The following is a 27,938-nucleotide window of genomic DNA, read 5'->3' as shown; positions in this document are numbered from 1 at the left end:
TTGGGGGAATAAACTGATGGATGTGTACTTTTTTTATGTAGATTTTTTTTGCCGGGGGGTTGCTGATTTTTTTTGGCATTGCTCAACCAGATATTTTAGACAATGTTTCTGCTTTTTTCACTTCTGTGTCTTACTCTAATGAGAGGGATGGTTAGGTGGGATAAATGAATGACTCCCTGTTGGATTAATTGTTACACCAATCAAGCAGATAATTTAGACTTTTCTGATTATATTTCTGTTTCTGATTCTATTGTGTGGTTGTCTTAGTGAGATCAATGCTATTAATTGCAGACTAGTACCAGCATGGAGCTATCTATTTTTAGCAATATGCCTGGCTCTGTCAGTCATGTGAGGAATCTAAGTGGGCAGTTTTGTCATGATTGGTTCATGACAAAACCTATGAACCTATATGTTTTGTTCCATTGCCTACTGAAAAATGTTCAAAACTATACATTTAAAACATGCTCTAACAACTGATGACGTATTATACAAGGGATATGATTTAGTTATTATACATTGAAATTTATTGCAATGAGAAAGGTGAATTAATGAACTTTTGCATGGTCATAAAATGTGTGCAAGAGGCTGATGGTTTGAAAACAGCTCAAGGGTAAACATAATATGCCAATGGCCAGATGCATTTTCTTTCAATGTGAGTTTCAGTGCTGTTTCAGTGAATGTAAGTTTCAAAAGCCTAGAAGTTATAATGCCAAGTCTGTTCTCATTGTGAGACTGTATTACTTTGTTTAGCAAATGTCTGTTAGTGTTTGTGTTACAAAATTTGAAGTTAAAGTTTTTAATTAAATACACGTATCTGTAATCATTGTAGAGGTAGAGCAGAAAGTATGCACACAGAGTTTTTGCTTATGGCACTGGGGAGAAATAGAGAACTAACCAAGTAATCAGACTATGGAATGGCTTGGTGTGGGGGGATTAGATTTCTGCTCTCCTTTTTTGGCATTGAGTTATGTGATGACAGCAAAGAAATGATTGGAAGGACATACTCAGTTATAGTAGCCATTACTAGCCCTGGTTTGCATTACTTCTGTAGTCAGCAGATGTTAGATCTGGTCCAACCCAACACATTGAAAATACATTTTACCAGGTCTGACATAGTCTCCATATACAATAAATACATTTTATCCATTTATTGTGGTGGTCGACTTCCAGTTTGTATCCTCATAGTCTCCATACAGTAGTGGCAGAGTTAAATAAGGAGGAAAGGAGAGAAGGGGTGGTATAACATAGCATGGGGATGGGGAGCTATCAACAAACCAAACTAAAATACAAATTCTATGGACCTGGAATATATATCAGGTGTTCTTGTTGCTAACACTGCCTATTGCCTATTCAACAGGTTCTGTGGAGCAATTAGCACCTGTCTCTGAGCATGCATAACTTTGCAGTAATGAAATGCAGGTCATTAGCACATTAACAATAACTGCAGCTACAAAATATCACTGACTCATTACCACTTTTCAGGCAAACCTGTCAGCAGCTGTCAGAGTTATTCACATAAGTACAAGTCATTAGCACATTGATGAATGGACAAGTCAGATTTGGCTTTTTATCCACTTGAAGTCATTGCAAGCCACCCCCCACCACCACCACTTTCTTTCTGTCATTTGTACAATGTCAAGAAATGTAACAAATGTGGGTGTGTGTGGAAGAATATATTTTACATTGTTTACTTTTTGTCGAGTTACTGATTATAGTTTAGTAGTTATTTTTCTTTTTTACTTATAAGGCAATGACTATACCCTACATCAAATGTGGTCGTTATTTATTTGAGACTATCCTGCAATATTGTGGTAAATTATTTCCTCTGCATTTTGAACTGTAAAGTCATTTTGTTGAGTTACCAATTATAGTCTTGTTCTTATTTTACATTTAAACCTTTCAGCTGTTACAGTATTAAAGGGTCGTAGGGGGACTCATTTTCCATATGTTTGGGCGTTCCTCACAAAACAGACTGAAGTTGCTAAGTAACAGACATTTCTGTTTTTCATTTCATATTCCTTAGAGAAATGCATAGTAACAGAAATCCTGTTCTACCAATTTTTTAAGTGCATGACAGTGTTATTTATAGTCTGGCCATGCTTTATTTCAGATAAGGTAAGGGAGTCACTGGAAGGGAAGATGTTCACTGGTTCAGAAGGGATGGCATTCACCTAACTGAGGAGGGCATTGCGTTCTTCTTGACCAACCTCCACAATGGCGTGAGGAGAGCCATGCATGATTGTGAGAAGAATGGAAAACACCCATGACCAAGTCAGACCAGTATAGTAAGTAAAACACTATTATGAAATGTGTTGTGTAACATTAATTTCTCTGAGCTTGGCAAATAATTCTTATGGAAATTATGATTTTTTTCATATTTTAGTAAATAACTTTGCAAGGGAGCATCTGAATGTACCAAGTTATATCTAATTTTGAAGACAGTATTGCTGGTTCTAATATGGTAAAAGAATTGTGCCAGTATGTTTGACACATGTGCAGATATCAAAGTTTGTTTGAGACTTATGGTTATGAAAATTATGATTTTTTTTCATATTTTGGTAAATAACTTTGCAAGGGAGCATCTGAATGTGCTAAGTAATACCTCATTTTGAAAAGATTACTTATAGTTCTAACATGGTAAAAGAATGGTACCTGTATGTTGTACTCGTAGGCAGATATCAAAGTTTGTTTCTGACTTAGGTTATGGAAATTATGATTTTTTTCATATTTTGGTAAATAACTTTGCAAGGGAGCATCTGAATGTGCCAAGCAATATCTCATTTTGAAGACAGTATTGCTGGTTCTAATATGGTAAAAGAATTGTGCCAGTATGTTTGACACGTGCAGATATCAAAGTTTGTTTTGGACTTATGCTTATGGAAATTATGATTTTTTTCATATTTTGGTAAATAACTTTGCAAGGGAGCATCTGAATGTGCCAAGTAATATCTCATTTTGAAAAGATTACTTATAGTTCTAACATGGTAAAAGAATGGTACCTTTATGTTGTACTCATAGGCAGATATCAAAGTTTGTTTCTGACTTAGGTTATGGAAATTATGATTTTTTTCATATTTTGGTAAATAACTTTGCAAGGGAGCATCTGAATGTGCCAAGCAATATCTCATTTTGAAGACAGTATTGCTGGTTCTAATATGGTAAAAGAATTGTGCCAGTATGTTTGACACATGTGCAGATATCAAAGTTTGTTTTGGACTTATGCTTATGGAAATTATGATTTTTTTCATATTTTGGTAAATAACTTTGCAAGGGAGCATCTGAATGTGCTAAGTAATACCTCATTTTGAAAAGATTGCTTATAGTTCTAACATGGTAAAAGAATGGTACCTGTATGTTGTACTCGTAGGCAGATATCAAAGTTTGTTTCTGACTTAGGTTATGGAAATTATGATTTTTTTCATATTTTGGTAAATAACTTTGCAAGGGAGCATCTGAATGTGCCAAGCAATATCTCATTTTGAAGACAGTATTGCTGGTTCTAATATGGTAAAAGAATTGTGCCAGTATGTTTGACACATGTGCAGATATCAAAGTTTGTTTTGGACTTATGCTTATGGAAATTATGATTTTTTTCATATTTTGGTAAATAACTTTGCAAGGGAGCATCTGAATGTGCCAAGTAATATCTCATTTTGAAAAGATTACTTATAGTTCTAACATGGTAAAAGAATGGTACCTTTATGTTGTACTCATAGGCAGATATCAAAGTTTGTTTCTGACTTAGGTTATGGAAATTATGATTTTTTTCATATTTTGGTAAATAACTTTGCAAGGGAGCATCTGAATGTGCCAAGCAATATCTCATTTTGAAGACAGTATTGCTGGTTCTAATACGGTAAAAGAATTGTGCCAGTATGTTTGACACATGTGCAGATATCAAAGTTTGTTTTGGACTTATGCTTATGGAAATTATGATTTTTTTCATATTTTGGTAAATAACTTTGCAAGGGAGCATCTGAATGTGCCAAGTAATATCTCATTTTGAAAAGATTACTTATAGTTCTAACATGGTAAAAGAATGGTACCTGTATGTTGTACTCATAGGCAGATATCAAAGTTTGTTTCTGACTTAGGTTATGGAAATTATTATTTTTTTCATATTTTGGTAAATAACTTTGCAAGGGAGCACCACATTGTGTGAAGTAATGCATCATTTTGAAGACAGTGTTACTCCTTACATCATGGTAAAAGAACTGTGTCTAGGCACTGTACACACGTACAGATATCACAGTTTGTTTAGTCTTGTACGAATATGAAGATTATACATTTACAATACTTCTCATTATTATGCCCATATCTTTGCGAGGGAGCATGGTAATCACACAAATGATGCGTCATTTTGAAGCTGACATTCAGATGCACAACTTCTACACTGATATGTAGGCTCTGCCTGTTACAGGTGATGAGATATTATGCTTTGTTTATTTATCAATTATGAGAAATAATATACTAATCATATTTCTGTGAATATCTCATGAAAGGAGTGTCACACAGTTATGGTTAAAGTATAATTTTAAAGCTGACATTCATACTAACAAATTAAATTCAAATTGTATGGGTCTGCATGGTACATAGACCAAGATATTGTGCTTTGCTTTTCCAAAAAGTTAAAAACTTTGCACAATATCAGCATTCCTTGCCAAATATTTCATTATGACTTTGATATGCACTATCAACATTTACACTGTTGGAAAGGTCAGTGTCTGCTGAACAACTTTCGTGTTTACATTTTTAGTGTAGCTCTTATAGTTAAAGAGTTATGAGCATTTGTTTTCTGTATAGTATTACAAATGGATTTTCTGAAAATGAGCTCAGGCTGCTCTGTTGTTCCTATGGTGGAATTCAGCAGGCAGCTCTTCCTGAGCTGCTCTGGAGTGAATGAGTTAAAAAGGACCCCTACAAACCTATAAGAAATCAAACAGATACAGCACTGCCCTTAAAAAGGACTCCTACAAACCTATAAGAAATCAAACAGATAAAGCACTGCCCTTAAAAAGGACCCCCTACGAACCTATACGAAATCACACAGATACAGCACTGCCCTTAAATAGGACCCCTACAAACCTATAAGAAATCACACAGATACAGCACTGCCCTTAAAAAGGACCCCTACAAACCTATAAGAAATCACACAGATACAGCACTGCCCTTAAAAAGGATCCCTACGAACCTATACGAAATCACACAGATACAACACTGCCCTTAAAAAGGACCCCTAGGAACCTATAAGAAATCACACAGATACAGCACTGCCCTTAAAAAGGACCCCTACGAACCTATAAGAAATCACAATGATACAGCACTGCCCTTAAAAAGGACCCCTACGAACCTATAAGAAATCAGATACAGCACTGCCCTTTTCCTTCTAAGTTACAAAATGCTTCATTCTTGTCCGCATCTGTTAAAACAACCATGGTATTAAGCCAACCCTCCTGTAAAGCTGGAACAATGTTCACTGTTAAACTGCTGAAACAAATAAACAAGACTAACAGCACTGCATTACATCAGGCTGATATAGTCACATCTAGCTAGGTACTGATGAGGGAGAAACCCACAAGGAACCTGAAAAAAGAAACACGTGCATCCATTATCCAAGAATGACCACTGATTTGGTGCAGCTTTTCTAAGTGACTGCCCACAACATACAGAGCGGACTAGCACCAGACATACCAATACTAAAGTCACAGATAATATAACACAAGACAATGAGGCAAAGTACAACTTCACTGTAATGCACCTTTTCTACAAATTTCCAGTCAGGATCTTCTCTCTGTCTATGTATCGAATGCATAGTATTTTTACATTTTTTGTTTTCATTCCTTATGACTTTAAACATTTCATAACCATGTATAAAGTCAAGGATGCAGATGGAGGGTGTGCGTGTGCATGCAGGATCATAATCATGGTCCTAGGGATACTGGGATACTGGAAGGCTCAGAGCATGAGTTTATAGGTTTGCTGCAGTGCAGTTTTCCAATATCTTTACTAACATTACGTATGACAGTTACATGAGTACATATTTACTTATAAAAGGAAAACAAACCACAGCAGAGAGATTTGTTTTAATGCATTACACGTAAATGATTTCTTTTTTAACTATTCAATTTCACATTACAAATATAGATCAAGTCCTGCTTTTCCTTAAACATCACTCCTCTTATTCCTCCTAAACTTTATTTTGTATGTATTGTTCCTACTGATTCCATTTATTACTAAGTATTTATTTATTATTTTATTTATTTAGCTTTGTTGACCAGGAAAGCCCGACTGGGATGGATACCCTTTTTCAGCACAGACCTGGGAAGAAAAGCTCCAGTATTCACATACATACACAATATACAGTACATTTTCATTTTCCACACTGACTATAATATATTCATTTTGGTTACATAAACATTTTTGCATACATCATTAGGTGTAACAGTTGATTAACGGCAACCTTGCATTATAAAATTTGTGGCTATAGGAAGATGAGGAAAAAGTAAGAGATTACTCGTACATCCGTATAAGTTGTAGCAGACAGAACTACAAAGAAACACAATGGAAGACAAAGTCTGACATTTGGTTCGAAATTAGTAAATCGTTCTACAATGACGCAGAGCGAGGATTAAGGTAGGTAGTTATGGGCTATAACCAGTTAAATTACTAAATGGTGGTATGATGAGGGAGAATGAGGATTAAGTAGGAGTAGGTAGTTAACGGATATAACCAGCTAAATTAGTAAGTTGTGGTGGAATGAGGGAGAATGAGTTTTAAGTAGGAGTAGGTAGTTAAGGGGTATAACTAGTTAAATTAGTAAGTGGTGGTATGATGAGGGAGAATGAGGATTAAGGAGGACTAGGTAGTTAGGAAATATAATCAGTTAAATGTTTATAGTAGAAGATATAAGAGGAAGTGTAATGTAGTTTGCTCCTGTCCTTTTCTACAGATATGCCCTCCAATTATTTTATCTCCTTTACAAAATTCAATAATTCTGTTATTGATGGTTTAATTTTTTATTTCCATTTTTAATAACTGCTTTCCTGGGAGCTATCAGCATTAAGCTTAGTAGGGCCTTTGTCCAAGTAACTTAAGTTTCTTTATCTCAAAAGAATCATTTCCTTGGATACAATACATTTGCTCTCCCAACATTTCTGACAAAGTACACTGTAGGGAATTACTAAAAATCTACCAACTTTCTGAATTCCCACAAAACTTACTCCTCTCTTTCTCATCACACCTCCTGCAACTGCTGTCTATCTGTGGGAAATACTCTGAAGTCTACTTGCATGTAAAAATACCTATACACACAAGTCCATGCAAAAATCCTAAACCTTCTAAATTCTGTTGCATACCTGGGAGCCCAACAGTTATCCTCCCATTGCTCCTTTGTGTATTGCCTTTCCATTCTCATTTTCAGTCATTTCTACTCTCTTTTGATTCTTATAGTTATGCAATGCCCTAATTATTCCCTTTTAACTGCAGTTTCTGTTCTAGACAACTATAAACAAAATAAGAGCTGGTCTTGAACACAAATGGGGTAGTTGACTGTTTAGCTGTACAGTAACTACAAAGTCTGTGAATTACAAAGCTCCTCTGGACATAACAGCAACATGCATTCAATACAGATTGGTAACAGAGAAGTACTACATGTTTCCCGCATATCTGCCTTGTTTGCTGCATGGGATGACAATAGACATATGTGTCTGTATCAGTGCTCTTCCTACTGCAGGCCATTAAGTTCAGGTTCAGGGACTACTCCTAAGGTTGAAGAATACTCATGCTCAGACTGTGCTAGGATGCTGGATTTCTCCAGGATGTGTGCAGCAATCAACCGTTGAGAGGACATCACTCATTTGCAAACCCTCATGGCCTCTTGACACAGGGGATAAGATCAAGTTACTCTCTATTTGTTTAAACACCATACTTCTGATGTGCTGTCCATCAGCATGATAATCACACCCTTGGAGAGGAGGTCCTGAAATGTTTGCAATGCTAGAAAGACTGCCCTCATCTCTAAGATATTGATGTGAATATTGGCCTTGTATTGCAAACAGGCCCACGGGACAGTCTGTTTCGAAATGCCCTCACCACCCCAGAAGGGAAGCATCCATAGTCACCTTGGCCTGGGAATGGGGAAGAACAAAAGCTTGACCTATGGTGACCAGTGAACCACTAGACTCCACTGTTACACTATGTTCTACAAGCTTCTCATATCCTGCAGGTTTGTAATCCTTCTGCCACTTCAGTGCTTCTTCTCCTTGGACACATGGCTGTCACTATTTGACTGGCACCCTTGAGATTCCACAAGAGAATGTTACAGTGGAGTCTAGCACTTCAGTTGTCCTATCCAACACATCCTGTGGATTTTCCATTGGCCCTAACAAATTTTTATTGTCACAACATTTGGTGGTGGTTGGAATCTCCACTTGTAGCCACAGGCAGAGCTTTTGTTCTTCCCCATCCCCAGGCCAAGGTGACTAAGGATGCTTTCATTCTGGGGTGGTGGGTACATTTCAAAAGGAAGACTGGCCAAGGGACCTTGTTGCAATATGAGGCCAATCTGTTGCTCCAAATCCAAAGGCTTGAGGCACCTGACTGATGTGCTATACCTAGATGAAGAGTGCCTCCAATGGTGGCTTCATTGACCTTTTAGTGGTCGCCAGATCCAAGTAATGTCAAAAGGAGGAAGACTGGACTCAAGGAGGAGAAGAGGGAGACGGCCATGTAGAAAACTCAGCTGGAGTGACAGGGAGGAAGGGAAACTGCAGACTGCCCAATAAGGCAGTGGAGTCTTTTGCCAAAAAGGGGCTCTGGGTATGCTCAGGATAGCAGAGTTTGAAGACACTGACACTAACAGCACTGTAGATCAGGGCTGAATCGGTACCGCAAGACCTAAAGGGGTTGGAGCAAAAGGTGCCTGAAGGTGGTGTACCTTTGGATCTGGCTGTCTCTCAGAAGACTAAGAGGACTGATTGCGATCTTCTTGCTCTTTCCTCACAGGACTTTGATTCTGTGTCCCTCTATGTATCCTTCTTCCACTTTTCAGTCTTCGTGCTAGAGAAGGGAGAGGAAGAAGCAGCAGGAGAAGGTTGAATCATTGCCTTTGAGGAGGGACAGGAAGAAGCAGCAGGAGAAGGTTGAATCATTGCCTTTGAGGAGGGAGAGGAAGAAGCAGCAGGAGAAGGTTGAATCATTGCCTTTGAGGAGGGAGAGGAAGAAGCAGCAGGAGAAGGTTGAATCATTGCCTTTGCCAGCCTTACATTAACAGTATGAGCTCCAAAGGTGGCACATGTCTGGCACTTGGTATCTTAATGGACAGGACCCAGACAATAAACATTTACTGTGGGCATCCTACAGAGGCAGTTTACACCCATATGAGAATATACTTTTTGAAATCTGAAGCCTTTTCTATGATCCAGGAAATCATCTGTTCTACAATAAAGCTACAAGAGAAAAACCTACAGACCACTTACCTACTTAGCTAAGAAGAACAAATGCACCAAATCGTATGTAATAATATATTCCAATCACTCAGAGCCACATGCTCCAGGGATCCAAACCTTGTCATCACAATGAACAAAACATGGTGGAGGGAGAGGTTCCTGACCCAGACCCCATACTCTGGAATTGACTGCCCATACATGTCAAGCACAGCGCCTCCTTGGCCCTCTTCAAAAGGAACCTTGATGATTGGATGGGAGATAGGAAATTCAACCCGGGGATCATGTCAGTCGCCCTGCTAGACAGGGGTCCAGGGAAGTAAATATTGGAAGAAATATCCAGGGAATTGTTAAGGCTAGGCTTGTATAGGCCCTAGGGCCGACAGCCTAGTACCAACCTATGAACCTATTCTATATACCCAAGTATCTAATTATATCATCATTATTACTATTATAAACTTTTTTAAGATTACAAACAATGAGGAAACAGCAAGCTACAATACTAAACTAAAGTTAATGACAAGAATGTCACTGCAGAACAGTGAAAACTACCACAAACACCACACTTATCCTAAAACACTACACAGTGACCTGACCCTAATCTAAAGATGTTTCTACAAGAGTAGAGGAAAAAGACAACATTCTTCAAAATGTTACCCAAAAAGCATACAAGATGATGGAGCTCTCTTGACCAAGATCCTAACATGGAAGCAAATTAGATTGGAGGACAAGTTGTGAGAGTTGGGTATTATGGGTGGAGGAGGCAGAGTTCTTGAAATGAAGATTCTGAAAAGGCAAGCGTCAGATCCAGTCAGACCCAAAAATCTACACTTTGAGAGACCAGATGGAAAAGACAACACTGGATCAAAGGCTTACTTGGAAATAGGCCTTGAACTATGCAATGTTTTTTAGCCAAAGGAACACTCATAAGGAAGAAACAAAATATGTCAGTAAGACAGACACTTTAAATTACAATCTGGTGCTGATTTGAAAGGAAGCCGCATCATTTTTTTTCAGTCACTGATTTTCAGATTCCAAGGAAGAACAGTAACTGAAAACGAGAAGCTTCTCAAACTTAAAAGAAATCACTCTCACCCCCATGACATTGCCCAATGACTCCCCTACCTTCAACAAACTGGCCCACTTGCTCTAGGCTAGATGAGAGCTCTATGGCCCATTTGTTCCTATCTGGGAAACCCTATCAGCCCTCTATATCCTAGTAAGAGTTATGTGGTAGGGGGGAACACAAGCTTTCTGGTCCTGGGGGGGGGGGGGTGGCCTACCCTCTCCCACTGGGAGCACCCCCCCCCATTGGATCCCCTCAGCCTGCAATACCTACCTCCTGAGGGGTAGTTTATCCTTGCAGGCCAGGTTTCACTTCATCTGCAGAGTGTAATACATTACAGTACAGTAGCCTTGGCCAGCTCATAACCTGACTAGGCAAAAACCTTTTGTTTCCACTAGGAGTCACACGTGTCAGTGAGATTCGATCACATTCTCCCCAGCCACAGAATACTAGCACACAAGCTTCTAATTCAAAGTGGGTCGTCTGTGATGTAGTCAGAGCTTCCTCCCTCTGTGGAATGGAGCCCTTTGCCAATAGACAACTACTTCCACCAGGTGAGCATTAAAAACAACAAAGTCACAAACATCTGTCAGATGTATTAAAAAAACCCACTAATGAATAAATATCTCAGGTAAGCCAGTACTTGGTAAAGAAATGCAGTAGACAAAACCTGCTGCTCAGAAATAGAATGTTCAGTTTTGCAGGTAACTTACTGTAATAGCAAATGTTTAAATAGATCAGTGTCATGGCAGACCTTACTACTGGGACTTAGCCACTCAGTTTTCTTGTACGTCTGGCCTGACTTGTAGAGCTCAGCATTCTCCCCCCTGTGTGTGATGTATGCCTAGCCTTCGTTATGTTCAAGAATGCCAGCTTAAGAAGGATGCCTGACTGCAACATTATATAGATTTCTTGCCTAGAACATAGGAAGGGCCATACAGTTAAAACATTTGACCAATATAAGGACTTTGTAGCCTGGGGAGGCAACTTGCTCTATTCAGTTGCCAGCAGCCATCTTGGTTCCAAGATGGTAAAGTTGAAGAGGGGAAGTACAGAAGTTACTGCTTTACTTACTGCCCAAAGACTTGTAGACCTAAGGCCTTAGAAACCCAAAGAAAGGTGAGGAAAGGCTAAGTAAGACAGCTAAGGAATGGCTGAACCCACTCCAGTTCAGCAGAGTGCAATGGTAAACTTCTGAACAGTGGGGGGAAGGGGTGGGTGTGACATAATACTACAACAGATATGTATTCAAATACATACTATTATGGTAAAATATTTAAACACTTGTATTATATTCATCATACAAATCACTGATGCCATACTCCTTACTACCTGGATGATTCTCACAGCTCTACAAGTATGGGTGAGCAAGAAGAGGGGACACGGTTCAGAAGCTCCTGTGAGACTGCCCAAGCACAGCCTACCCTCACCCTGGAATGATGTCCAACCTACAATGTTTGGAGAACGTGTGAAATGATGTCCAGGTGGCAGCTGCCAAAATAGTCTAAAGGTCCATTCTTTTTAAGAACGTCACAATGGCTGGAGGGTCCTGGTACTATAAGCCTGGACAAGACCTAGATGGAGTGCTCCTTGGGATGAACAGCCATCCATTTAGAAATAGCTTGTTTGCTTACTGGTTCACCCTTCTTTTCAGCAAAAGAGGTGACACGTTGGTTTGATTTTGTAAACTATTCCTAGAAGGTGAGGATCTTCAACAGAACTCAGCAGACAGACCTATAAAAGAGCATGTCAAAAGATGCAATGTTGCTGTTTCGCATACGCCAAAAGGTCTTGACAAGGTCTGTAGGTCAAACTACTACTTATGAGGGTGCCTAGTACATCTGCTTAGAAAATAACCTGACAGGTGTCACTCGTTCATCTGGAACACATATAACAAGAAGGCTTGGGGATTCGTTTAGATGCTTTAATACATACAAACACATCAGGATGGATAGCAGCATCATTAAATATGAACAAACTAGTTAACAGACAGACCTTACATACATACATGCTTAAATCTTAGCAGCTAACTACAAAATGGCAGTCAGGCTCGCACGTGCTCAGTATTTAGACACTTATGCAAGCTCCTGGAAAGCTTCCTAAAGGTGTATACCCACATATTAATCTACACCCTCCCTCTTAAAAAGATCGCCCTTTATGCAAAACAATGTTAGAGCTATGCATGCATTACAATATACATTGAAAACAAAACACAATACTCGTGTCCAAGTTGCTTGGTATCTGCTACAGGGTATAGAGATTCGACCATATCTCGTAACATAACACCTGGGACCAAATTTAGCAAAAGGGACAGTCTGCAGTGCACAACTCGCATCAGGAACTTCTGGATTAGTCACAGGAACAGGAATGTCCTCTGGAACTGGAACACCAGACAACTCACCCTGAGATAGAGTGTCTTTCTCACAGGCTATGTGCTGTGGTATAGGCTCAGACACTGGTCTCAAATGTTTCCGATTCCACCTAAACGTTGCTCCTCCTGATTCCACAATGTACGATCTTGGCTCTGGACTAATATTCTTTATGACACCAATCTGATCATAACCTCTGGACATTTGCTTCCTTACCACTTCTCCCTCTTGTAATGGACTCAGTGGTTTACTGGTCTTATCATAGTAGGACTTATGGTTAAACTCTTCAACAGATTTGGCTTTCACTGATCTATTGTTGTTGACACATGGAACCAACAACTGACTACGGACTGGCAATGTGGTTCGGGTTTGTCTTGACAGAAGTCTCTGAGCAGTTGAACCAAGATGTTTATTATAAGGAACATTTCTGAGATTCAGGAAAACATCACTATTGTCTCGTTTAGACTTTTCTAGTAACTGCTTTGCACTGTGTGTTCTGCCAAACCATTTGAGTGCAGGTACTCTGGCTACTGTGAGATGAGTAAAGTCCCATTCTTCAGCAAATCTTTTGAACTGTTGACTTGTAAACTGCATGCCATTGTCAGAAATAACTTTGTGTGGGCTCACATGAACAGCAAAATGACACCATCTTAGTAATGACAGTACTGGATGCTAGGTTTGGAAGTAGGTCAATCTCGAACCAATTGGAGTAAGACTCTACTAAAACCAAATAACGTTGACCATTCCACTCGAAGATATCAGTGGCTACTGTTGACCAAGGTAGTTCCAGAATCTGGTTAAGGTGAAGTGGTTCCTTCTACTGATAAGGTTTTGTACTATTACACACTGAACAAGATAAAAGTGCTCTCTCAATGTCTTGTGACACAGAAGGCCAAAATACTAGTTCATTGTCCCTTCTTTTGGTAGATTCAGTTACTGGATGACCACAATGTAAGACAGTAATGTACTCGAGTTGCAAGAACTTTGGAACAATTACTTTACAAGGTAACAGGTCTTCAGCAAATCAAAGGACTTGGATGAAAAGCATTCAGAATTCATCCAAGTCCTTTGATTTGCTGAAGACCTGTTACTTTGTATTGCTACCTGCTTTGTGGATTACTTCAACAAACACGTTTGGTAGATGGAAGTACAGCCAACATGCCCTAATACTGTTGCAGCCATGGTACATGCTGCCCCGGGTACTGCAGAAGCAACTATAAAACTAAAAGGACTGTTGATGATTCGTGATCAACCTTTGCTGGATTTATGCACCAATTTAGAAGAAGGTATGTCAACAAGTAAAAAGAAGGTTAATAATGAAATAGTGACCTTGCAAAAATCCCTCAAGTCTTTACATTTAAAAATGGAACAGTATAAGAGGCTACAGTGGCAGAGACTAAGCCTTAATGTTTATTAAAAGCTGTGCATTGTTCCAAGAGGGCTTAGAATCACTAAAATGCCCACTTATGGGAACAGATATCAAGATTTATTAGTAAAGTGGCAACAAATGAACATGCAGCTGGGGGCTGAATATATGAAGCTGATGAATGACTTTTTTTCTTTGCATGAATCTGAGCTAGCTAAGGAAGTAGAAGTACTAGAAAATGAGCTACTTCATGCCTCTGCATTTGCTGCCATTGCCACTGAATATAATGACCTGCTTATCTATCTGAAGAGATTTGAAGACAGGCTCATTGCTGTTAAAAAGCATAAATTACTACGAGATATAAATGATTTTAAGAACAAAAATATCTTCTTTTGGCCCAAAGATGACAGCCCAATGAATGAGCGAGTAATAGAGCTGATGAGCCAACCAGCGAATGAGGTAGGAGGTTCTACACACACTATGCTTCAGCTGGGAAAGTGTGGGAATGCTGCATCTTAATTAGACAGTTTCACTACTGAAGGACAGCTTCCAGTGAGACGTAAAGTTCCAGCTAACAATAGTATTACTCCTGTTAGTGCTCAGAGTGAAGAGGCTGACAGAATTACAATATTGCCAGCTCAAAAGGGTAGTGAAAATGAAAATGAACAGAGTGATTTTTTACAGCAGCGGTTCAGTTTGCAGAAACCTGTGGTAGTGAAAGAAGGGGTCAGAGGTCACAGCAGCAGTTGGAAACGGATGAGAAATCATCAAGAAGAAACAGATCAGACAGGCTACAAAACCAGCAAGGTAGGACAAGATTTGAGAAACAAAAAGATGAAGACCTGAAGACAATAGTGACTAATGTGCTTAATTTATCAAACTGTGTGCTGACTGCAGCACAAATTAAACTTTTGAGTAAAGGCTTAACGTGTGCCTTCAGTGGCAGGTGATTAAATTGACATGCTTACTGAACTAAGCTGCTTTGCAAGAAATGTTGATGCTATATAAAAATTCTCAATTTAATAATGTTTTAAAACAAACTAGAACATTTACACCTAACAGTACACCCACTGTAAAAGCTTTTGTATGTGTGAACAAGAACTGTATGAGCTTTAATTTGTTAATCAAAAAGGAAGTAAGCTTTTTAACCTTAGTAGGGAAGAAAAAGATGCATAAAACTTATTTATGTTTGCTGATAAAGGGGAAAATAGTTATTATGGATGCAGTGCAATATAATGACTGGATGTATGAATTTTTATCTGATACTTCAACTTTTGTGAAAGTTGATTGGAAGTTTATATTGGATGTTATTATGAAGGTTAAAACTTTTTTTATATGAAATACTGATGGATGGCTCAATTGCACCAGAGACATATAATTATTTGTATATGGTTAACCCAGTTGCACCTTTTATTTATGGACTACCCAAAATCCATAAGAGTTTAGTCAGGCCACCAATGTGACCTATTTTGTCAGGAAAGAATTGGGCTACAGTAGCAATTTCTAAACATGGGGATAGACAACTAGTTCCTGCTTTGAAATACTACCAGAGTTATATTAAAGATACTCATATTTTTTTACAGATGTTTAATGAGTGGTCTTTAATAAATGTAAGCTCTGATATCCTTTTAGTAACTATGAACATTAGGTCACTTTTTACCGTCATTCCCAATGAGTATGGAATTAAATTAGTACGGGAATATTTAACCGTACATAAGGTATATGATGCAATGAAAGTGATCTTATTATGTTCTATGTTGGATTGTGTCTTGAATAATAACATATTTATGTTAAATGATGACTGTTACCATCAATGTCTGGGGGTATGGGTACGCCAACAGCTAACATAGTTCTAGCTAGATGGGAAGAACAATACATATTCTCAGAAATAGAGATATATTATAAAAAATGAACATCTAATATTCTTTAAAAGGTTTGTGGATGATGTCTTCCTGTTATGGAATGGCACTAAGGAAGAACTTACTGCATTTGTAGAATTCTTGAACACCACCACAACTTTTTGAAATTTAAAGTGAACTTGTCTTTGGATGTAATTAACTTTTAATATATAATCATTTCTAGAGATGATGTGTATTTTAATTCCAAAATTCATAGGAAAGATGTACAAGTTAGTAAGTCTGTACACCCACAAAGCTTAAACCCCATGCATATTTTAAAGGGGCAGTAAAAGGACAGCTTATGCGAGCTAGCAGACTTAGTATGAAAGATGTAATTTTTGAGCTGGAAATGAATGAGATGGCCGACTCTTTTATGGAGAGGGGTTATAATGAAGTTATAGTACAACAAATGAAGGGGATAGTCACTGAGTTAAGGAATGACACAGACAGACCACATTTGAGTGGTAAGCTGATAATGCTGTGGTGGAGACAGCCAAATCAAACAGAACTATGGATAAATTGAATTATACAATGAAATATAATCGACACACAGGTCTTGTTAAGCAAATAATTAAAAAGAACTGGAGTATGCTTACATCCAGTCAAGAAGTGGTTGATCTAGTAGGTGACACACCACATTTTGTTTTTAAAAGAGAAAAGAATTTAAAGCAACATTTATGTTATAAGGATAGATAATGTGCTACAAAAAAAATTAATAAATTTGGCACTAAACCGTGTAACAACTGCACACAATGTACAGATATTAATATGGATTTAAGATTTATACACCGAATTAGTCAAAAGCTATTTGAATTTAGAGCTGCTGGCACATGCAACACAGAAAATGTGATTTATTTTGCTAACTGTGTATGCTGCCAATCACGAATGCAGTGGCTTATCCACTTAGAAATAGTCTGCTTTGATATAACCTTTCCCTCTGATCCTGCAGCAAATGCCACCAGTAGTTGCTTAGCCTTTCTTAGAGATTTGGTCCCATGAATGCAGAATCCACTCCTCCTTGTTCTGCGGATTTGGGTAAATGTTGGCAGGTGAATTGTTTGGTTAAGGGCCACAATGGATACCACCTTAGGCATAAAAGAAGGATTGGTCCTGAGGGACACCCTGTCTGGGTAAAATGTAATAAAAAGGCTCCACAGCCATGAGAGTCTGCAGTTCTGAAACCCTTCTTGCTGAAGTGATTGCCAAGTGGAAAGCTGTTTTCCAAGATAAAAAGTTTATATCCACAGTAGCTGCTGGTTCAAAAGGAGGCAGGGTGAGTTTTTCCAGCACAAAATTGAGGTCCCATGCAGGAGTTGGTCATCTTCTGAGAGGTCTTACATTTTTGGCTCCTCTAAGTTACTGTTTAAGCAGAGGATGAGAAAAGAGGGGAGGCTCCGTGTTGTAATGAGCAGAGATGGCAGATGCATGGATTTTTACTGAAGAAAACGATAGGCCCTTGTCAAGCATCTCAGTCAAATATTGTAAAATCTGAGGGATATTGGGCTTTGCTGTGTCCATTCCTTGTGCTCGACTCCAAGCACAGAATCTCTTCCATTTATCAGCACAAGATTTTCGTGTACTAGGCCTTCTGGCTTCCAAAATGGCATCCATCACAGATTTACTGAGAGGTGTTGTTTGAATAATTAAATGATCAGCCATGTTGCAAGGTTCAGAGTTTGGAGCTGTGTGTGTAGAATTTGATTGTTCTGCTGAGACAGTAGATGAGGTATTTGAGGCAAGTACCAAGGAGGAAGTTGAGACATATTCCTTAGAATTGGGTACCAGTTTTGGTGAGGCCAGTCCGGAGCAACTAGGATCATTTTTGATTTTTCCTGTCTGACCTTTAGTAAGACCTTGGAGAGAAGAGGCAGAGGGGGAAAGGCATAGACTGATAGGTTTTTCCAAGTAAAGGATAGGGCATCCACTTTCCATGCTTTCCTGTGATAAGTCCTTGTGCAGAATTTGTCCAGTTGATAATTTTGGGGGGAGGCAAATAGATTTATGTCTGGGCTCCCCCATTTCTGTTAACATGCTGAAGATTTGTGGATCCAGTTTCCACTCGTGCGGGTCCATAAGATTTCTGCTTAGGTCGTCTGCCAGAGTATTTTGTTTTCCTGGCAGGAACTGAGCTTGAAGATGTATTTGGTAAGTCAAAGCTGTGTTCCACAATGCCATGGCCAGTCTGCAAAGGGGGTAGGAATGCGTACCCCCCCCTGCTTGTTTATGTACCACATAAATGTGGTGTTGTCCGTCTTTATCAGTAGTTGTCCTGGATGAAGTAAGTCCTTGAAGGCTGTCAGAGCATTCTGAACAGCTAGCATCTCCTTCTCGTTGATATGCAGATGCATTTGTTTTGGGCTCCATTTGCCCTGAATGCATCTCCCCGCTAGGTGGGCCCCCAGAGCATAGTCTGATGCGTCTGTAGTTAGGGTTTGGGTGGCAGGGGGTAGAGTGAATGACAGTCCCTTGTTTTGATGACATGTCTCTGCCCACCAAAGAAACTCCTGTTGTACGCAGGGAATGAGAAGAATCATTGTTTCCAGGCTGTGACAATGTTGACTCCATAAACTTTTTAAGTACCACTGAAGTTTCCTCATATGCAGTCTCGCATATGGAATTAGTAGAATGCAGGATGCCATGAACCCCAAAGCCTGCAGAATTTGTCTTGCAGATAACTGGGTTTTTGTTACCATCTGTTAGAAGTATGTTGTCAGTTGCCTTTGTTTGTTTGGCGTAAGGTAAGCCATCTGGGCAGTTGTATTCAAGCTAGGAATGTAACTATTTGACAGGGTACCAGTTGGGATTTCTTTTCATTTATTGTGTACTCTAGGCATGTTAGAAGCCTTTTTACAAATGTCAGATGTTGAAGAAGAGTGTACTTGTCCTCTGCTTGAATGAGACAGTCGTCCAGATCAGGATAAATTTGTATGCTTCATTGTTTGCAGAATGCAATTACTGGTGCCAGGCACTTTGTAAAGACCCTGGGCGCAGTAGATAAGCCAAAGGGCAGTGCAGAGAATTGGTAATGCAAAAAACCTGCCCTGAAGTGGACGTATCTTCTGCATGATTCCCTTATTGGGATTTGCAGGTATGCCTCTTAAGTCTAGAGTCACTAACCAAGCATTCCTGCCCAGCATGGGCAGTAGCTGTTGTAAAGTCAGCATTTTGAATTTTGGAATGTCCAAGAACGTGTTCAAAATAGATAAGTCCAGTATTGGACGCAAGGCATCATCTTTTCTGGGTACCAGGAACAGCCTTGAATAAAAACCTTTTCCTTTTTCCTGTTCTGCCAGTGGTTGAATAGCCCCCATATCCATGAGGGATGTAACTTGTTTCTGAGCCTCTGCCCATTGATTTTGTGGCAGATCTGGCCAACCATTTGGAAATTAAATCTGTACCCCTGGGATACTATGTTTAATACCCACTTGTCCTGGGTAATTAACTGCCAATTTTGAGCATGAAGTGCTAGTTTTCCCCCCAAAGGGGCTGCCAAAAGATAAGTGCTTGGTGAAGGTAGAGGGAAGTCACTGAGACTGCTTACTGTAGGGTTGTGCTTTGTTTCCTCCAGATTTTCAGGTAGAGGGACCCCATTGCTTTGACCTGTAAGAACCCTGTGATTGGTATCTGGAGCCTTCTGAGTGCCTGGATTTGCCTTGAGTGGCTCTGTTGGACACAGAAAAGTACCATTTTTTAGTAGACCAGTGCCTACTGAACCTGGGTGGCTGCACTTGCAAGAAATCTTTTACAGTTTGCATAGATTTAGCTTTGTCTTCCATTTTCTTTAAAACCTCTTATGCCTTATTACCAGAGTGTCATGCTGCAAGGGGGCATCCAACAATTTAGCTTTAACATGATCAGGCAGATTTTGCTCCTTGAGCCAGGCATGCCTTCTAATCACAGATCCAGTAACTGCGGCCCTGCAGGAGGCCTCCAAGGAATCAAAACCACATTGCAAAGTATGCTTTCCAACCTGTTCTGCTGAATGCAATAATTCTTGTAACTCTATTTTCCACACAATCAGAAATCAACATAATTTTCTGTTTCAGCAGGCCCATAACATGCTGTTGATATTTAAGCATATGAAACTGGCAGTTTAAGGCTCTGATTGCCAAGGTAGAAGACGTATAAACCTTCTTTCCCCATCTATCCAGCGCCCTGGAATCTCTATCTGAGGGGGTAGGAATTTTGGCTGTAGAGGCCTTAACACCCTTGGGACCCTGTGAAATAGTCTTAGGGTCAGCAGCAGGATTTTTGAATAGAAATTTGTGGGAGTCAGGGACCCTTTAATACCTGTCTGGCTTACTAGGAGCTGGAGGCAGGGAATCAGGAGATATATACTTGATTCCGAAAACACATCATCAACAATGTGTAATACAGGAGGTATAGCCAAAGGCCTATGCTGAGGAAGAAGAAGGAAATCCTTAAGCCTCTTTTTTGATTCAGAGAAGTCCTGACTCTCCCAGTGAAAATGTTCCCTTAAAGTATGCAAAGTTTCTCCAAAAGAGTAATCCTCAGGAAGAGATGCAGAGGGGATGGATTCCTCTGCATCAGAATCCTCATAGGGTGGAATGGAAAATTCCTGATCAGAAGAGGAATCAGAAGAAATGGAAACCTGATCTGAAGATTCATAATCAGTGTTTTGCCTAGGCCTCTTGGGGGGGGGGGGGGTTGGGAACCCCTGATCAAGGTAATTAAGTCCTCAGCCATTTTGATCATCTGTTTTTTAGGCATAGGGGCCTGAGCACACGGCTCATGCGTCAGTTTTTTAGACATAGAAGATGCCTTTGACCTTGGTTTTGAGGCTGGTGTCGGTTTTATATAAAAATGTTGAGGTCTGAAAACACCCTCAGAAGCTGGTGCCTGCTCAGCGGCTCCGGACCTATCCAAGGGAGAGACATCCGCAGGTTCAATACTCTGAGAATCACGCGGCATACCAGACACCGCCTGGGTCTCAGTAGAGGCCTGCGACTCAAACGTAGCGGGTATCAGGGGCTGCAAAAGCACCTCACTGAGTACCGGCGAACTGGCAACTGGCTTAGGAGATGTTTCTTTGTCGGTTTTGGACCTCGACGGTCTGTCTCTGTCTTTTTCTTTGCGTTTTTTGTGAACTCCGGTAGTCGGATTGCTAACCTACGACATTTCAGGATAATTAAATCTTGATCCAAAATATTTAGAAGCAAAACTATACCGACCTTAATAGTGCGTTGGTTAAATCTAGCACAAAACTGACAGCAAGGTACGTTATGATCTGGGCCTAAGCAAGGAATACAGTACAAATGAAAATCCTTATGAGGTATTTGCTTTCCACAAGTAATGCAATTATTAACTTTTACTGACATCGGTAAGGAGCAAGAAAAAGTTTCCCCAATGGGGTACTTAACTTTAGTTTGAAGACTTCGATTCTGAAACTCCAATGCGAAAATTTCAGGAGTCAGCCGACCGGCACTTGCGAACTGCTTCTGCTTCGGGCACCGCGTGGCAAGAAAGACTGAATAAAATGGTGTCAGCTGCATGTTTTATACCTCTGACGATCTGACGTCATGGAAGAGGAGAAAGCAACCAATGCAGGACCCAAGACTTTGTTATTCAGGCAAACTGAGGGCAACCTGTCAGCAGATTACCCCCAAATGTAATGACTGCAACAGTGAAACACGAAGAACATCCTGTTACAGTAGAAACTGGCATTTTTACATTTAAAAAACTGAAGGAAATAACTGGAGTGGCTTTCATGTGGAATGACATATCTGTGTGTGTGTGTGGCTCAAATAGGGATGTATCATGAGTATGGCATGGATGGGGCTTAAGGGGTGCTGGAGCAGTACTTCGCCTAGGGCGCCATTTCAGCTAAGGCCGCCCCTGCTCACAGCATCATCTATGCCACACGCAAGTCTGTCTTTTATCAACTCATCCCATAAGTCACCAAATATGCACGTTTTACCTTTATTTCTCAGGTCAGTTATATATGCTGCAAAAGTTTCACTAGGGTTTCGATCCCTTGTATAAAATAAGTGCCTTTCCATTGTAATATTGGTCTAGGGGTTGCACATTTCTCTGAATTTACATTTTAAGCACTCTGAGTCCTCCCTTGACTCAGCCAGTACAACAATATGAGAGTTTTCCCCCTCTCCTGTACAGACAGCAGGTGCAGACACAAATGAATGCTCCCATTCTATAGCTTCTGACCCAGCTAAATTTAGTAGAATAAATGCCTTTGTATGGTCATCTTTATCAGAAAATGCAACTTGTATGACAATCTCATACTTTTGCTGAAACACTCTAAAGTTCTCAGCAATATTACTGTCAAACATAAGTGCACTGGGTTTCCGAAATTTGTCTGCCATGCCTACAAAGTATACACAAACACACTGAAAATATGGCCCTTATAATTATGTAAGAACAAACCATTCTGTGAGCTTGTAATAACATTCAAATACAGAATAAACTCTTTGAAATACTTTATTTTGTGAAATATGCTCTGTAATGGCTGTACTTTGCGAAACACTTTACTGTAACACTGCACAAACATGTGAACACGTTATACACTTCTGACAACTCGGATATCTTTGCTTAATATGAAGAATACATATGCTTTGCAAAAATGCAGTAATTTTCCCTCAATTTATTCGTTTTATGCAATTCAGACTTTATTTCAAACATTTTCCTCAGTAATTCAAATATTTTTATCAATATCGTAAATATCGGCTTATGCAAAAATTACTTAGAACATTCTGTATGCCCCATTTCATATTATGCGAAAAAAAAAAGTGCTAAGCAAGTTTTATCATCTGAAATTAATTTCTGACCTGTTTTGCAAAGTTTGCACATTTTTGGATGATCCGTTTTGCATATTCCACCAGCATCTAAACAAGTGCCTTAAATCATTTTAGTCAAGCCGTTTCTAACTCCGTGCCCCTCTGTTATGCCTCTACTGACTTCATGTGTTAATATGTCGGTTCTGATACCATGTCCTTTAGACATGCCTCTTCTGACATGTCCTTGAGACATGCCTCTTCTGACATGTCCTTTAGACATGCCTCTTCTGACGCCATGTTGCTCGTTCGTCTCTAACACATATAACAAGAAGGCGTGGGGTTTCGTTCAGATGCTTTAATACATACAAACATCAGGATGGATAGCAGCATCATTAAATACGAATGAATTGATTAACAAACAGAGCTCACAATACATACATGCATACATCTCAACAGCTAACTACAAAATGGCAGTCAGGCTCGCACGTGCACTTGTGCAAGCCCCTGGATACCTTCTTAAAGGTATATACACACATATTAATCTACAACAGGTACGACTTGCTTATATCTCTCTTCAAGTAACTGAGATGGAATCTTTTTTTTTTTTTAAATGCTCAACGGGTCCTCTACACGTGATCGAAATTCCAAAAAGCAAATTTCCACAAGGCTGAGACCATATGATCAACACTTGGAATTTTTCACATGATCGACTTTTGGAATTTTGAAAGTGCAGAACAGGCATCTCCATACAGTACGGAATGGGAAGATTTCCATCTTCCGCACTGTAGTACGATCTTGGAGCTGCTAGTACATTTAAATTGCAGGGGGTGTGGGGGATAAAGGGGGGGACTAGCAACATGTAGGTGCTTTTTTTTCCCTTTTTTTTTTCCTAAATGATGTTAGAAATTCCAAAAGTCGTTCATATGGTCTTGGCCATATGGGAATCGGCTTTTTGGAATTCTGATCATCTATAGCAGACCCGTTCAAACATATTTGCACAAATCTCTCTCTTTGCTTGATGTATTTTTGTTTGTTACTTCTCCTTGTAGAGCAACATAGTGGGCTCGAAATGGGTACGTTATGTGCGCTTCAAGATAACAGCATCCCTGAAAAACAACAATCTTTTTTTTTAAATATTTTTTGAATGAAATTTCTTTCTCAGACCTGGAGCAGTCTCTGTGTGAGAACATATAACACGAATGTGAAGGACATAAGCGAGCTTTCTACCACCTGATCTAATCCATAAAATGTTCATTTGTGCAAAATCCAGTGCAACTCAAGTGCGTGTACTTCATTCATTTCTGTACTCAAGTTAGTGAGTTTTGTGTGCTTATGCAGATGGAATTAAATTTCAAGCTTTTGCAGGTACTCCGTTACAGGGGGCCCTACAAAGAATACGTACTATAATGAGTGCATTGGATCAAGCCTAGATTTTTCCAGCTTTCTGGTCAAGGGAAAATACCTTTCCTCCTTGCTACCAGAGGGTTGAGCAATTACCTCTATAAATTCTAACTTGCCTGGAAACCAAAGATGCTCTGAAGGCCTTCCAACAGGTTTATGGGAACATGGAGACTGGTGTTGAGCTTCACAGATGTTAACAGTAAATCGCTACAGAGACTGGCAAGCTGAAAAGTAAAATAAAACATCAGAAATCTTCTGAATAGTTACTTACCTTATACTTCTTCCTTTTCTCAACTTCTTCTTTGAGGCAAGCCTCATAATTGGCTATCTCAGCTTCAACACATTTCAATAAAGCCAAGAGTTCCTGCAAAAGAAGAGAAAGACAGCGTTTAAGCTTCCACTTTTCAAGAAGAGAAATCAACTAAGCTGTGGGTTAAAGGCAACAATTCATGCCTTATAGATCTGGGCTTCATTCCTATTGCCCCCAAGTGCATAAAACACAATACCAGTCAAATCACTTTATTAAGTCCCAGATCATCAGTGAAATTAAATATCTGTAGCTATGTTGTCTTAGCTGGTTGTCAAAAACTGAATTACATAATTATGAGCCGCACTGCAGACCTTAATGTGGTCAAATGAATGACACCTGCCTGCATTTCAAACATGTACAAAGCAAAGAAGTTAGGTACTCACCATAACGTTCCATCTGTACTCACCATAACGTTCCATCTGTACTCACCGTAACGTTCCATATGTACTCACCATAACATTCCATATGTACTCGCCATAACGTTCCATATGTACTTGCCATAACGTTCCATCTGTACTCACCATAACGTTCCATCTGTACTCACCATAACGTTCCATCTGTACTCACCATAACGTTCCATATGTACTCACCATAATGTTCCATATGTACTCACCATAATGTTCCATCTGTGTTGCCCATTTTCATTTTTCCTCAACTGATGGGTTTGGATCTGATCCGGCCATTGTTAAAGCTTGTGGCAACCAAAAACTCTTGAGCTTCTCCCTTACCCATAATGCACCAACCCCAATTACCTCAGATTTCGTTTGCTGCCTTAGCAGAAAGTAAAAGATGGAAATTATTATGGAGAAGTCATTTCTGGAGCTTATATAAAAAATAAGGACATATGTAAGTCCACTAAGCACTCATTCTTCCAGAAGCCTTAAGGATGGGGGTTGGTAGGAGGGGAGCTGAGGAAGAATGAAAATGGACAACACAGATGGAATGTTATGATGAGGACATAACGTCTTTATCCAATGTCATCAATTTTCATTCTGTCAACTGATGGGACAGAGTCCCCAGCTACCTAATTTCCAGGGCAGTCTCAAGGAACGATATTCTTCAGCACCACAGAACCAAAAGATGCCCTTCCTCTGGAGAGCAGATCTATTTTGTAATAAGTAATAAAGTTATGGGGAACAGCCCAAGTAGCTGCTGCACAAATGTCATCCATGGACACTGTGGATTGAAAAACTGAGGAAGTTGCCATGAATCTGGTGGAGTGGGCTCAAACAGGCTTTGTCAGAGCAATGCCAAAATTTATTATACAAAAAAGAAATGCAATTTGTTATCCATCTAGATACAGTAACTTTGGTAACCGGTTTACCCAATGTTGGTTCCACATATGGCACAAACAACTGATCGGAATTTCTGATGTATTTTGGCCCATGTAAGTAAAAAAGCAACTATGAACATCCAATAAATATAATATGTATTCCCCTTTGTTAGAAAAATTGGGAAAGAATACTGGCAAATTAATCAATTGATTTTACTGGATTCTGACACCACCTTTGGAAGAAATGACAGGTTGGTATGTAAGGTAAATGTCTTTATGAAATGTCAAGTATGAACGTTGTGAGCACAATGCTTGGACCTCCGAAATTCTTCTGTCCGAGATAATGGCTACTAAGAAAATTGTCTTCCGTTAAAGATATTTGAGTTTGCATGTAGCTGAGGGCTCAAAGGGAGACTGTGTAAGTGACTGCAGCACAAGGTTTAGGTCCCATGAGGAGGGGGGATCTTTAAAGAGTGGCCTTAAGAGTAGAGTGCCTTTCAAAAAAGCTTTGCTCAACTTATGGGACACTACAGAAGAACCATTTATTCCAACATGAAAATTGGAAATCTCTGCAAACCATACTTTAACAGTAGAAGAACTAGCTCCTTCTTCAAAAAGTTGCACTAGAAATGCCAAGATATTACGAATGGGGGCTGAGAATGGTTCAATATTACATTTATTAGCCCAAAAAAAAAATCTCTTCCATTTGCTGGGGTACAGTTTTCTGGTGGAAGGTTTATGGGAGGACAAAAGAATATGAATGACAGGAGAAGAGAGCATACATTGTCTGGCTATTAATGGAACTGGAGGAACCAGGCAAGCCAGCCTGAGATTCACTGTGTCTGGATGTATCATGCTTATTGAGTGAGACAGGAGGGTTGGAGTTGGATCCAGAAATCAAGGTGGTTGAATTAGGTGAGGCCAATGGAAGGGAAAACAAATTTCTCAAAGCCAATAAGGGGCAATGAGGATGACCCTGCTCTTCAACCTTGCAGCTTTCAGAGGGAGGATACGCATAAAGGAGTGGGGAGGATACACATAAAGGAGTGGGGAGGATACGCATAAAGGAGAAAGGGGGCAATCAAGAAGTAGAGGGTTCCCTCAGGCATTTCCCCTGGGGGGGATAAGGGCAAAGTATCTGCTGAATTTGTTGTTCGGGGGGACGCGAATAGATAGCAGCAAGGCTAACCCTACTGTCGGAAGATTGTGTTTGCAATCTTTTTGTTGATGGACCATTCATGAGGTAGAGGAATGCACCTGCGCAACTTGTCTGCTATCACACTGGACTTACCAGGAATGTGCATTGCTAAAAGAAAGCTGTTGGAAGAGAAGATCACCCACTGCTACACTCAAGAGCGTCTCAACACAGTGGGTAGGATTTGGTTCCTCCCTGTTTATTGATGTACCACAAGACTGACGTTGTCCAACTGTACTGCAACTGTCCTCAAAGGGAGAGCATTGTGAAATGCCTGCAACGTCAACAGCACTGCTCATCTCTGGGACATTTATATGCAAACTGGATTCCTTGGGGGACCAGGTGCCTTGGACTGTCTTGCCCAAATAATGCCCCCTCCACCCTAGCTGGGAGGCATCCGTGGTCACTATGACCTTGGACTGAGGGGGAATAAACGGATGACCTTGTAGAACATGGTCTGAATGACTTCATCATTTGAGATCTCTCTTGGAGATGTGAGTGATTCTCATCTTGTAAAACATAGGTTGATAAAGAATTGATCATTGAGCTGCTAACATCCATCGAAGAATTCTCATATAAAACCTGGCAAGTGGTACTAATGTTACTGCTGCTGCCATCGGTCCCAGAGCCTGAAGGACCAGGTGGGCTAAAAATGAGGTGATGCAGACTAATTTTTTACTTGGAATCTTACAGTCTGAACTCTCAGTAATGGAAGGGAAGCAATGGTTGTTTTTGTATTGAGAACTTATATAAACTCTAAACTCTGAGTTGGTTGCGGATGAAATTTGTTGTAGTTTATAATTATTCCCAGAAGACAGCAAGTCTGGAGAACCTGGTCTCTGGCCTGGTCGGAGCGATAATGAGT

The 27,938-nt window shown here is 39.8% G+C and overlaps 1 protein-coding gene across 2 annotated transcripts in view; it reads right to left on the bottom strand.

The window, feature by feature from the left end:
* Nucleotides 1–27,938, bottom strand: part of BAP1 (BRCA1 associated protein 1) — a 1,282,715-nt gene that overhangs the window by 231,261 nt on the left and 1,023,516 nt on the right. For both annotated transcript variants that reach the window (XM_044078929.1, XM_044078930.1), the window contains exon 15: nt 24,567–24,659. In XM_044078929.1, the coding sequence (XP_043934864.1) occupies nt 24,567–24,659 (93 nt within the window). The remainder of the gene's footprint in view (nt 1–24,566; nt 24,660–27,938) is intronic.

Source organism: Protopterus annectens, chromosome 7.part1 (assembly GCF_019279795.1).
Source record: "Protopterus annectens isolate FY-2018-M chromosome 7.part1, PAN1.0, whole genome shotgun sequence".
Lineage (NCBI taxonomy): Eukaryota > Metazoa > Chordata > Ceratodontiformes > Protopteridae > Protopterus > Protopterus annectens.
Note: the sequence above shows the minus strand (reverse complement) of the source record. Positions and strands in the feature narration are given on the sequence as shown.